Raw genomic sequence first — 14292 nt, 5'->3', positions numbered from 1 at the left:
CCATGCTAAACAGCAGCCACTTGGTGTACAACATGGCAAAAACACACTACCAAAGCCAATGGCTCTTGTATAGGCGAGACCTTTTTGCCTTTCCAGTGCTTCTTTAAAACGTGTAACGGTGTTGGACCTAGCTTTCTGCACAACAAACGTTTTCACATGTCCTAATTGCCCCCTGAGGCAGAGAAAGGATCTTGGGCACTTTGAGTCAAAATGGACGCTCCTTTGGACAGTGGCTACCTGGTTGGTAGACAGTAGAGATATCATGAAGAGCCGTAATGGATTTCTTAGTGCCACGTGAAAGTCAACTGACAAAAAGAGTGGGCTTATTACATAGCTCCTTTTTTTAACTTTATTATTTTCATATAAATCACAACAACATATCACATGTTTTCAATGCTGCAGTACCATAAATGCGGCACAGTTTTTGATTTTTTATGTAGTCCTGTTACAGTCAAGCACATTCATCCGGTGGCAGCAAGTACTTAGATTACCTAGACCTTTCTCGCTCTGATGGTCCTTGCACATTTCACAAAATACCTTCTGACAATGTCATTTGCAAGACTGGAGTCGGGGGAAAGAGGGGAGTCAACCCACTGTGGGGGCATCTATCCCATCAGGTGGCTGCGATGGTGTAGCCACTACAACCTCCAACAGATAGTTCTTTAAAGGACCCCATATGTCATATGTCCTTGGGTCTAGATATCACAGGAAAGGTAGATGTAAATAGGTCACAATTTGTGTTACAATAAATAAGACTGTTTAGCCAGGCCTTTGTATTAGGGATAACCTTATTACCCCAATTAAGGGCTATTTCAAGTTTGGCCAGCATCAACGCAATAGAGGTGAATCTGCGCAGCTGCTTTGGGATATTATGGGCATATCCTAACAAGGCCACCTCTGGCGTAGGGTAAAGATCAAGGTGAGTCATACGTGGTAGGATGCTGTAAACAGCTCTCCAATACCCTCCAATTTTGACACAATTCCATGTCATGTGAGTAAAGTCTGCGTTGTGCGTTCCACATTTGGGGCATGTATGTGGCCGAGAGGGGTCTATTGAGTGAAGGTTAGCATGGGACATGTATGCCCTCCATAGGAACTTAAAATGGATAAACTTGTGGCAACAATTCAGGGTAACTTCCTTGATCTGGGTGCAGCAAAAAGACCAATGGCTGGCCAAAATCCAAAACAGAAGAGTTGTGGGAATGCGACCTTGCTACTTCTTGGCCAGTTTCCCTATGGAATAAAATATGGGTCAAAACACACGAAAATCATCTAGATCAGCTAATATAACGCAGACATTGTTTTTTCTATATAACAGGCTTGTTTTTACGCTACATGATTTAAGCAAAAAATGTTCTACAGTACCAGATTCTGTTGGACATGCTCCTCTCCGAATGCAGATTTGTTTCACATGTTATTTGCTTGTCCTCTTGTACATAATTTCTGGAAACAGGTTTGGCCCCAAATTACCTTGATTTTCCGAACCCAACTTTCCTTTTCTTTTACTCATGTTTTTTTGGGAAGCCTTTCTTCATGTTGGGAAAATATTACGCTTAATGTTAAAATTATTGATTTGTTAAAAGCAATTGCTTTCCAGCAAATTACAGCTAATTGGAAAGCCTTTTCTAAGATCTCTTTTAGAGCTTGGTGGTACAATGTTTGTCACAATCATAGATTGGACACTTCCTTTGTATATCCTTTACACATGGCAGCTAAATGCCTAGATTTGTGGTTACCTGTTACGACATATCTTGATGCCTGTGCTAGCCGTTCTTTCCAATTGCAGCCCTGCCAACAAGAAGTCTTAAAACCTCCTTGAATACCCTAGGAGTTCTTTAATTCTTCAGTATCTTCTTGTTTTTTTTTCTTCTCATAATTGAGCTATGTTGCTTTCCATGTTCTATTTTACGCCCATTTTATATCATTTTAATGTAATCATTTTTTTGTATGATCTTTATGTATGAATTGTATTTAAGTTTTATATTTTGTTCTGACGCCTTCTTTCTCTTAATAAAGCTTTCTTTTGAACTTAAAAAAGACCAATGGGTGTCTTCTATGGGGTGTCCCAGGTCTCGCTCTCACAGCTCCCGGACTTTGGCATCTCTAGTGGGGAGTAATGTCGTAAAGGCTTTGTAATAGTTTTGAAATTAGATCGTCCCCCCTGTGTTGGTGATCAGCATTTTTTATCGGGTAAAATATTCCGGATCCAGGGGGAACTCTGTTATCTGCGCTCTCAGCTCACTACGCAGTCTCTTGAGCATGAAGAGCTCCCTAAAGGTTGCTTTGCTGAACCTCCCTTCCTCAGAGCAATGATAAACGTGTCTTCCTGGAAATAGATCCCCATTTGTATCTAGGGAATATGTTGTAAGAGTGTGCTGTACCAACTTTTCTTCAGTGGTGGACAACCAAGGGTTAATGAGTATCGGTAGACCGTAGTGCGGAGGAGTATAAAAATGCCTGCCAGTAACACGCACCAGTTTCTTCCAAGCGCAGCAAGTGGTGGTTACTGTATGTCCCGGGGGTCTCTCGGGATCCCGTAGGCAAAATTGTTTTAACCGGGGCATTATGTTACAAGGTCAGCTTCAAGTTTGGAGTAAGGGATGGTACCATAAGTGCGCAAAACTGCACTGTGCTACTAAATAATATATGTGAAAGTTAGTAACCCCAAAACCCTCCCTTTCATATGGCAGGGTCAGAGTAGTCAAACTGATTCTTTCCCTTTTGCCACCCCACATCAGTCTGATAAGATGCAAGTGCAGTGTATGAAATAACTATTGGGCAGTGGGATGGGTATGTTCTGGAACAGGTACTGGAATTTCAGTAATACAGCCATTTTAATGATCGCAACTATCCCGGACAGCGAGAGTGGAAGCTTTATCCATCACTCATCTTGCTGTTCAAGCTCAAGTATAGCAGGACCATAATTCAGGCAAGCAATCTGCTCCGCCTCTATGTGAATATTGATCCGCAAATATTTAAGTGAGTCATTACACCATGTCAGCGGGATTTCGCACTCCCAGCTAGTAGTGCAGGTTGTTAATGGAAACATTTTCGACTTTCCCCAGTTTATACCTAGACCCGAAAACTCACCAAACCTGATAACCTCCCACACCAGTGGGTCTAAATTCTCTTGAGGGCGCCGGACATATAGTACAACATTGTCTGCATAGAGTGAAATTAGGAGACGGACAGTTTTGCATTGGAGTCCTCTCACATACCTCCTTGTTTAAGGAAAGAAGGCGAGGATGGAGAAGTTAAGGTGTATCAGGTAATCACAGGGGAATAGTCAAGGATTCAGTGTTTGTAGCAAAGATTGAAAATTATTTTGAACCAAAATGGAGTAAGCTGGTAAAGCCTAGCGTTGGGTAAAAACGTCTGCTTTCTAACTCAGTGCGCAGTGCATTCGGGAGACTTGAAGTTCCTCAGAGTCTTCCTTGAATGAGCAGGATTTTCTTTTACTTCCTTTTGCTAATTAGTCTTCCAGTTTCATTTTTCTTTACTCTATAAAATGAGATTATTTGTTTCTTCTGCTTACTTAACAAGTCATATTACTGTAACAGATAAATACACAAAAGGTGTTTCCATGGCCAAAAAATGAAATGTAGATATCTCATGCAAAAGGTTTTTTAAATCTTGCATGGTTGTAGTGCAATTCAAAGTTTATCCGTTTATACAAGTGTACCATGACATGGCGGATGTTTAGGATAAACTATACTTTTATTTCTGAACAAGAAGTCGTCAGTCTAGAATATTAATACTATCTACATAACAAACATATAACTTGTGTTGTCGATGTTCTAGAATTACTATATACTGTAGTTTATTTTTTTTATTTCATCCTTAGTGTTCTTTGTACTAGTAATATTGTATTAATTCGTGCACTGTTTCTGCAGGAATGGATACATCGATTTCCATGCAGTCAAAGCAAATGGAGGTATTTGCTAGACTACGAGATATAATAGTCACCGATGTCGATCCAAAAACCATTCACAAAAAGGTAAAATAATCAAATATAAAATTACACCTATTGATTTCCCACAACTGACCGAAAAAGAACTTGCAGAACATTCAGCACATTTCCCAGCAACTCAGAATTCCTGTGTGCCATCCAGAGATTAAATGCACGTCTCTCTCTGCTTTTTGTATCTTTTTTATTATTTTATGAGTGGCTATAGCTTTCCAAAGTAGGACTCAATTTTATGTATCCGCTGCCATGTGTAGATCTCTTTCAGTTGCACACCTGACTGTATCCACTGGGAATGGTAAAAGGGCCACCTCCACTGATAATTTGCCCTGTTAATTATATTATGAATGTGCTTTACTCTGTGATCCTGGTACTGTGGCCTGATGGCAGAGCAGAGTGCCTAAAATTTTGCATGCGAGTTGTTTGAACTTCAATCATAGAACCCTTAATTTGTCTGAGGTAATGCATGCACGTAGGAAATTGGGTTACTGGTGGAGGGTAGTGAAACCCTACTCAATCAGCAACCACATTTCTTGTCAGGGTGAGGCACATGCAAACTCCAATTTAACCTGTGCTCTTCCCCCTGGTAGCTTGGCACAAAGCAGTCAGGCTTAAATTAGAGGCTATGTGTAAAAGTATTTATGTAGCACTTCAAGCAATAAAAAAGTGAAAACACAAGACAAGAAAATTCCCACACAAATTTAGAAAAATTGAGATAAAAAAAATAATAGACCAAAAAAACGAAAATTCAGTCAGTAATACTGGAGATAAGCAATTTTAAATATTTAATTAAAAATAGTGCTTAGAAGCACAAAGCTCCAACTGTGGCTATGTGGTTGCGCTGACCGGGACAAAGTCACAAGTTCAGGCCTACGGCAATAGAGCATCAACCAGATACAGGAACCAAGTCAGGCGTGCTGAACTAAGTACCTTAAATTCTGGTTGCGGGGCATTGTGAGATACCATTTCCAGGATGTGGTTACAGCAGCGGTTCCTTGTAACTGCAAGGCTGAGATGCGAAGTACATCAACAAGGTGCTTGGGATAAAAAGTCCATTGTTGAAGATGCATCACACACTGGCGGTTCTGAAGAAGCTGGGGTCTGGGGTCAGGGATACGTCGCCCTGCAGCAGTTACGTAGTGGAGCCGCGAGGAGATGAGTCGCACTTCATCGGGTCTGAAGCTGCAATGTCACCTAAGTACCATCATCTAGGGACTTACAAGGGTACACCATTAGCCAATTGTGGATGTACAAAAGTACTTACCATGATCAATTTAGGGAGAAAACAGAGTGACAGGGGTCCAGGTTAGCAGACTCTCAGTCAGACCAGGTCAAAAACATACTGAGATCAAGCAAAAAGTAGGGATAGCCATGCTAGAAGGCAGATGGTGAAGTCTGAGATTGGTGGGGCTGGGAGAGGGCAAAATGTTTTGGAGGTAGCTGATGAGTTGCTGTGCGATTTTTTTTTTTTTTTTTTTTTTTTAGTGGGTTAAATTAGTTCTCCGGCTGATAGACAGAATCAAGTTACACATGTAGAAGGTGAAGGTGGGCAAAGTTATTGTCATTTTAACAGCAGAGTGTATAGCTTACAACGTATATTTTTGGAATTAGGGGGAGATTAACGCATTCTTCTTCATAGGCCTAGCAACAAAACACCACATGCTGCCAAGTCTACAGTGTTGAAAGAGTGTAGGAATAGTGCCACTTTTTGCATGGTTACCCCCCACCTTTTGCCTGACATCTGATGCAACCTGACTTGATGTGCTATGGGTCCCTGCCAATCAGGTTCCCAGTGCCTGTGTTCTTTCCCAAGACTGTACCTTTGTATCCACAATTGGCGCATCCCTGTCCACAGGTAAGCCCCTTGTAAAAGGTACCAAGGGCAATTTGACCAGGGGAGGCCTCTAAGGGCTGCAGCACCTGTTGTGCCACTCCTTTAGGCCCTGCACCTTAACACAAACACACACTGCCCCGGCAGGCTGCATGTTTTGGTGCAGAGAAAAGTGGCCCTATGTGTCATTGATTCTTTTGGGGGTTTCCTAAAAAACCATGTCTGTTATTACCACACGATTTGATGTTTCTTCTATATTAATATTTCAAAGATTAATCTTTTTGACACACTGCTTCCACAACCAGTTCATGGTTACTGATGAGAATCAGGAGAAAGAGAGTGAACTTCTCCCTGACCTCCTCTCTTACAGCCCCCAAGATGGGTCTGTGGATGGAGTTGTCTACACCCTCTCTGCCCAACAGCAAGGTGATTGCAGAGAGGTTCTGCAATGGTATGCACAGCTCTTTTCTTTGACCCCTGTCCTGACATCCTGGTGCACCCATGATGTGGGCACTAGAGACGACTTGCCTGTCAAAACTAGAAATGTATTGCCAGTCTGACCAAGTCAAAGAAAGGAGCATCAAAGCTGAAGTCAGCAGGATTCTGGATTTGGGGTCCATTCAGCCTTCCGTGAGTCCCTGGGCCAGCCCAGTGGTCCTAGTCACCATACCTGATCCACAGGGTGGAAAAGAGAGAAATTAGGTTTTGTATGGACTAAAGAGGTCCCAATGCTGTCACCAATACAGATGCACACCCCATCACCAGGGATGATAAGTTGATAGCTAAGTTGGGGGCTACCAAATACATATGTACCTTTGACTTGAATGCAGGTCATTGGCATGATTAGCATGGCCCCTGTAGCAAAAGAAAAAAGAGCATTCTCCACACCTGATGGGCACTTCCAGTTTACTGTGATGCCCTTTCGCTTAAAGAATGCCCCTGCCACCTTAGAAAAGTTGGTGAATCAAGTCCTTGCTAGGTTGGAAGGCTTTAGTGCAGCTTATCTTGATTATATTGCTGTGTTTAGCTGCTCCTGGCAGGATCAGCTGGTCCACCTGGGAGAGGTTTTACCGGCCCTGCAAGCTGAAGGCCTAACTATCAAGACAACTGTGTGCACAGACTAATATGGTCCAAATACAAGACAATACAAATGGAATAGTGTCCATATAGGAAATGCCAATCAAGCTTATAGTATCGTTGAAATATTGTAGTCCCGTTGATGCAGACAGCTGACACGTGTTTCGTTGTGTAGATGACTTCTTCAAGGCTCGGACTCTGACTTAGTAGACACAAATAAGGTTTGTAGTCCTCTAATCATTTTGTTGAAAAGTAGAATAACACGATAAAAAGAATCGCAGTGTCAAGCGTTGAGAATGGAAATAATACTTAGAGACGCTTGGGAGGAACGTGCCTCGTATGGTACACAAAATAGTAGGTATCTGTAAGTTATTGATGCCCTTATGTGTTAAAATAGAAACTGAACCAACCTTAAACGTAGTTAGTCAGAAGACTCATAGAAAGACCCGCAGCTCACCAATGTATGTTAGCATCAGTGGCCACTGACTGCTTCAAATCGGAGGCACCCCGTCCCGTAGTTTTTGTCCCGCTTAGTAGAAAAAATCGAGGATTTCTGTCAACATTCTCAACGCTTGACACTGCAATTCTTTCCATGGTTTTATTCTGCTTTTCTACAAAACGATTAGAGGTCTACGGACCTTATTTGATTCTACTAAGTTCGCGTCCGAGCCTTGAAGAAGCTGTCTGCACGACAAAACACATGTCGCCTGTCTGCATCAACGTGACTACAATATTTCAACGATACTATAAGCTTGATTGACATTCCCTATATGGACACTATTCCATTTGTGCACACATAATGGTAATTATACAGTTTGTATATGTTCACACAATCTAAGTGAATTAGAAACACACCCAGAACACAGTGAACTGCCATGAGGAGCCCGAGCGCACACGCTATGGATCTCCTTCTCACACAAATGCATTGCTACCCTGAAGAAACTCACGGCAGACCCGATCCTGGGATCACCGTTATTACGGTGGTTTTGATTATACAGTCCACCGCTCTAGGACTTCTTTTGGCCAGCCGGGTTAGAATTATCACCGGCTGAGCGACTACCAACATTCTTTCTCCACCATACAGCCCTGAGGAAGTTGCTGAATTGATTTCCACATGCGACGAAACATGTGATGGCTGGTTTCTGTTTTGTCCTAATGGAAATGGAATAAAAGACAAAGCAACTCTCTACCAACAAGGACGTTGACCATTGTTTCTAATTTACTAAGATTATATGACCATAAACACACTGTATAATTACCTTTATGTGTGCCTAGGTTTATGTTGAAATTTGTAACTGTGTAGGATTTTCCTACCTAAAATTGAGGGGTTATAGGGCTTATCCCCTTACCTGGTTGCACCATATACTTCTGTGCTCACTTACACGCATGTATACTAGCAGAGCACCACATATCCTCAGTTACTAAAAACCCTCCATCCCAGAACTATTCCATTTGTATTGTCTTGTATTTGGGCCATATTAGTCTGTGCACACAGTTCCATTTGTTTGTTTGAAATTTAAATTGACTGACAACAGATTCAGTCTCTACAACGATTTTGCTGTGCTTCACATTGTATAATTTGAATTTATGTATAGAGGGGAATCTCGGTTTTCCTCATACGGGACAACACTGAATAAGTGGCACAGTGTTTTGTATTGAGCAGGCATATATATGAAGTTCTTTAATACTTTGCAAACGTTAAGGAGGTGGTGATTGTTCTTTTTATAACCACTGCCATTTGTGCTCAGTGTGATATTAACTATCAAGGCATTAACGTGCCAGATAGGGCAGGAAACTGTTGCGTACTTGGGCCACCCTGTAGGTGGAGGCCAAGTCCAACCCCATTATCCCAAAATCCAGACCATTCTGGACTGGTACGCTCCAACATGCTCCAATGTCAGCGCATTCCTTGGCTTGGCTGTGTATTGTAGGAGGCTTCCGAAGGGATATGGGTCCAAGGAGACTCCCCTCACAGAACTCTCCTCCAACCAGGTGCCCAAGAAAGTGAACTGGGAAGTTGGCTGCCAAAAGGAATTTGACACCGTAAAAGAGGTCCAGATTACTCCAATCACTTCATAGTGCAGACTGATGCCTTTGAGCTAGGGATAGGAGCAGCCCGAACCCAAACCAATGATGATGGACAAGACCAACCTGTAGCTTTTATAAGAGAGCAGCCTTGGAGTGCCATTGAGAGGAAACCCTCTGCTGTGGTTTGGTCCCTGAAGAAGCTGAGACTGTACCTGTTTGGTACTTAATCCTAGTTCAAACTGACCACAGACCTCTCAGATGGCTAATACAGACTGGGACTTTATAGTGGAACATAGACCTGGGACTGCCCTTGCCAATGCAGATGGCCTTTCCACATTTTCTACTTTGACAATGAAGTCTCTGTAGGGAAAAGTTAGTCTCATCCTCTTTCCTTTTGAAAGGGGGGGGGGGCTGTGTATAAAAGTGCCCCTTTTTGCATGGTTACCCCCCACTTTTGGCTTGACATCTGATGCAACCTGACTTGATGTGCCCTGGGTCCCTTCCAATAAGGTTCCCAGGGCCTTTCTTCTTTCCCAGCACTGTACCTTTGTATCCAGAATTGGCACAACTCTGGCCACAGGTAAGCCCTTTGTAAAATGTACCATGGGTACCAAGGGCGCAGTGACCAGGGAAGGCCTCCAAGGGCTGCAGCACCTATTGTACCACCCTTAGAGGCCCTGCACCTTAATACATACACACTGCCACTACATGCTGCGTGTTTTGGTGCAGAGAAAATTGAAGAGTCTGCATGGCACACATCTCTTTGTGCCATGCCTGCAATCCACTGCCTGAGGCCTAGGTAAGTCCTCCCCTAGCAGGGTGCACTACCCTAAGGTGAGGGTACCGCGGCATGAGCCCTGTAACCCTACAGTGTATAAGTCCATTCTTAGACATAAGTGTAATAAAGCCTAAAGAGAATATGGTCAGGGAGTTGGTCATTGCATACTCCACAGCTCCATAATGGCTTTACTAAAAACTGGGAAGTTTGGCTGCAAACCTCTCAACACATTAAGCCCCCACTGATGTCAGTGTGGGATTTAATGTGAAATGCACTCGGAGGGCATCTTAGGGATGCCCCCTGAAAATCATCTAGCCCTTGTGTGGTTCATGAATGCTGCCCACCATTCGCCACCACTAGACAGATTTCTGGACCCCTGGTCCAGAAACAAAGCCCATTCTGGGCAGAGGTGTCATGCCTCTTCCCCCAGGATGGGCTGGTTCCATGAAAGGGAAAGCTTCAAAGGCCTGCCAGTTTTGGACGCTGTCCCTGCCTTTCGCTGTCCCCAGCAACTGGCTCCCACCGGTTCAGACCCCCACTCTGGGGGGGAGAATCAGTGAGATATCCATGTCCGGAAGAGAGGTGAGCCAACCTTTGCCAACCCCACCACTCAGGTGGGGGGGGGGGGGTGTGAGTTAAAGCACACATCTCATTCCTATTCATCTTGAATGTGAGGGGACTCATCCAATTAGGAAGAGGATCATGGCCCCTCCCACTGGAGGGTTGCATAATAGGGTGTGTACCCACCCCAAGGAAGGGACCCATTGGTCCCGACCTGCACACCCCTTTAATGCCCCTAAATTTAGTATTTTGGGGTGACCCTGAACCTTGCCTCCTCAGATTTGAGGAAGAAAGAAGGATCGACGAGCCATGCTGACCCAAGAAGGAAACCAACTGCCTTGGCCCAATCCCTTCCGGTCTTTCTCATCTACACCCTGCCTACGGGGAGAACCCCAGCAAGTCCAGCAGCCAGCAACCTCCAGAACCCGGAGTACCTTCCCTGATACCTTCCTATGGACTTTGTCCCCTGTGAGCACAAGATTTGCTCAAACCAGAACTCACCTCCAGGATCCGGATACTGGTGACTCCACAATTCTGCAGAGTGCACCCGATGCCCATGAGTTTGAGAGGCCAACACCACAAGGAGGTCTCCCCAGCGATCTTGACCTGGGATCTGGTGATCCCCGACCTCCCTCAAGCAGATGCCTGCAGCTTAAACCTGAAGGGCCTCCCACGACTGCAACCGGAGCTGGTATGCAAACCCAATGCCAGAAGACACCCCTGCACCTGATGTCCCATGTCCTTGGGTAGCCCAACTGATGTTACCTCTCAAACCAGTGCTCGCCTACAGAAAGACTCTCTGCCCGGTCAGTAACTTTGAGAATCCGAAGGTCTCAATTGGAAAGCACAGGGCCTCCAATGTCCATTTTGCACCCTACTCTGGCCGCCCTAGTGCCGCTGGTGATGCAGCTCCTGTGTTGGTCTTTGGCTCTTGCAGTGCTAACCTTAACCCCAGGAGCTTTGCTCCCACATCTGAGTGGCCTGCTCATCAATAACAAGAGCAAATTGTCCCAGAAGGAAACATTCGTATAATAATTAACAATTTGAATAGTGTCATATACATGAACATTTAGCCTTGGTAGTCACATGGATTCACTGTAGAACAACATAAGTGTATCAAAAATATAAGATTTTTAATTCTTATTACATTTGTAACATTCTCCAAAGTAAATGTCTGGCAACAGAATACTACCAATACCATCATATAACATTTGGCGGTAGTATATAAAACACCTTTCGCATAAAATATGGACATTCAGTTCAACCACATTCATGTGAATTAAACACAATATATAGTTAAATTAGTATCCAGGTAAATTAAACAATTATACAAAAACGGTGTTGTGCGTCGACGTTTCGGTCCCCCGGTGGTCTAGTAGATCCTTGGGACCATCTTCAGGACAGAACAATTGCACAAATATATATGTCTCAAAGATCAGACAAAGTTGCGATGTGTAAACAAGCCAGACTGGTCATCTATAAAGCAACATAAAGTAAAGGTAAGCCACAATGTAACTTAAGCAGAAGAAGAACTAGCCATGCTTAGTCCCGGGACGCCCGACTGCAAAGTTATGTTGCTTTATAGATGACCATTCTGGCTTGTTTACACATCGTGACTTTGTCTGATCTTTGAGACAAAAAGCAGCTATTTTATTGATGTGACCACCCATTGGTTGAAGTGGGAAAAAAAGTAGGGGAACGGTGGGTGGATAATCAGAGGGTGGGAATAACCTGAGGATTGGGTCAGTGGGCGGAGTCAAAGGTGTGGCCAGAAACAGCAAGACATCCTAATTATTAGTATTTGGCATTTCACTGACCAATTACAACTTATATTATTTAATTCAACCAATGGATACACATGAATATTTAAGGTTTAATATGAGCTATTGACCTTAAAATACATTCACAAAATGGGATGTGTTTCCAATCACAGAATGTCCCAAATACGCTTAAATGGGAATCACAAGCCACTTATCTCCTAGCCAGGCAGTTTCCATCATCAGCATTTATGCTCCCTTTTTCCGCAAGAGCAGTTCAAACATCAATGGCAAAATATCCTAGTTTACAAATGTGTTCTATATAATTATAGCTCTGCCATATTTACCACATAACACAACATCTGCTGTATAATCTGACAATTTTAACTAATTCATTCTTTGTAGCTCAAGTGGATCAAAAGTTACTGAAAAATGTTACTTGTGTTGCTGCGAAAGTGGACGGCCCTTTGCAAAAATTGACTTGTTACCTTTCTCACTGGTGCATTTGTATGTTACACTCGTACTAATAAGGCAGAATCTTTCCAGAGACTGTTAGCATGTGTAAAAAAGGCAAAATAATAAAGTTTCAGAAAATATACTACATTATGCTGCAGCCTTTTTAGATGCATAATTGAGTCAACACTGCAGCATTAATTTTGTTAATAATTCCAGTGGCTCCAAAGCAGGCAGCACGTTAAAAGTGCTTGTGCATGAAGCAGAGAGCCTGAGAAGTTTGCAAACTTTGTTTGGTGTGTGTGCAAATCCTACATTGAATATCCCTGGTGAGTTGCAGCTACTACTGCTGAAAAAAGGCCAATGGAGGTACCAATGGGAGAGGCGGTGGTGAAGCCCTGTGCAACAATGTTTGTTGGTGCCCCCAATGACCACCTCCGCCATGGATTCCCTCACTACAGCCCTTTTAATAGTTCCCCATCAAGTCTCCATAACCACACTCTCTCTCATATGCATTTAATTTGATTTACAGCACCACTCATACCAGTGTAGGGTGTCAGAGCACTTTGATTCACACACATTACACAGACACAATCAATTATATGCATTTAAATCACTGCATAGGGAATGTTACATAAGACAAATGACTACAAGGTGTAGGAGTCACATGACAACCACACTAGTCGGCAGTATAGTTTAATAGTGATTGGTCTGGAGAAACACTAACTCCAAATTAAAAACATAATACCGTGATTAGGGGTGCTCTTTAATAATCAGAATTGATTTCTATCCAAATGAACAGTTTGTGCAACATTAGTATAATCAAAGACTGGGGAAAAAACATGATGCTCTAATTTATACCTTGCAGTTTGCATGCAGCTCTTAGATGACAGTTAATAGCTCACTGCTCTATGTTAGGATTTTAACTTATATACTGCAAATAACAAAAGGATCTCTGTGACAAAAGTAGTACCCACTGACCTGTATACATTAGGCGCACTTTGTGATCTGCATGGTACATCTTCTTTGCAGCAGGCACATTAACCTTCTGCGCTACCTTTCCATGAGTCAAAACCTTCGCTAGACAAAACTCTCATCTCTCTCTAGGAAGAACATTAATCACTGGAATCATCATGACATTTTCTTTGTTGCTGAAAATTGCTGGAGATCAGGAAGGAGGCACCAAGTGCTTTTAAAGCCATAATATACTTGTTAACTCGACGCGACCACCAAAAGTCAGCGCCCGCTGCAGTCTCACTGGTTGCACTGCCCTGGAGTCGGCCATTCTCAAGGGTCCTGTGACCTCAGTGACAGTCATTGTTGCTCAAGGGTGTGCTGCTTCAATCAATCAATCAATCAGAGTACTTGTAAAGCGCGGTACTTACCCGTGAGGGTCCCTAGGCGCTGAGGGCAGAGGGGGTGCTGCTACTGCTCGAAGAGCCAGGTCTTGAGGAGTCTTCTGAAGGCGAGTAGGTCTTGGGTCTGCCGTATGTGGGTAGGGAGGGTGTTCCAGGTCTTGACTGCGAGGTAGGAGAAGGATCTGCCGCCAGAGGTCGTTCAGTGGATGCGGGCGTTTTGGAAGCATTGTAGTCGTCGTAGGTGTTTGGCTGGGATTCCTGTGTAGAGTGCGTTGCCATAGTCCAGTCTGCTGCTGACGAGGGCAGGTGTCACCGTTCTTCTTGTTTCGGTTGGGATCCACTTGTAGATCCTGTGGAGCATGTGGAGGGTGTTGTAGCAGGTGGAGGAGACGGTGTTGACCTGCTTAGACATGGAGAGGGAGGAGTCGAGGATGAATCCTAGATTGCTTGCATGGTCGGTGGGTGTTGGTGCTGTTCCCAGTGTG

The 14292-nt window shown here is 43.6% G+C and overlaps 1 protein-coding gene across 1 annotated transcript in view; it reads left to right on the top strand.

Moving 5' to 3' along the window:
* VPS13C (vacuolar protein sorting 13 homolog C) overlaps positions 1 to 14292 on the top strand; it is a 2437235-nt gene that overhangs the window by 1135281 nt on the left and 1287662 nt on the right. Inside the window, exon 44 of the mRNA XM_086955811.1 lies at positions 3894 to 3997. Within this exon, the coding sequence (XP_086811937.1) occupies positions 3894 to 3997 (104 nt within the window). The remainder of the gene's footprint in view (positions 1 to 3893; positions 3998 to 14292) is intronic.

Source organism: Lissotriton vulgaris, chromosome 2_1 (assembly GCF_964263255.1).
Source record: "Lissotriton vulgaris chromosome 2_1, aLisVul1.2, whole genome shotgun sequence".
NCBI classification, from domain to species: Eukaryota; Metazoa; Chordata; class Amphibia; order Caudata; family Salamandridae; genus Lissotriton; species Lissotriton vulgaris.
Note: the sequence above shows the minus strand (reverse complement) of the source record. Positions and strands in the feature narration are given on the sequence as shown.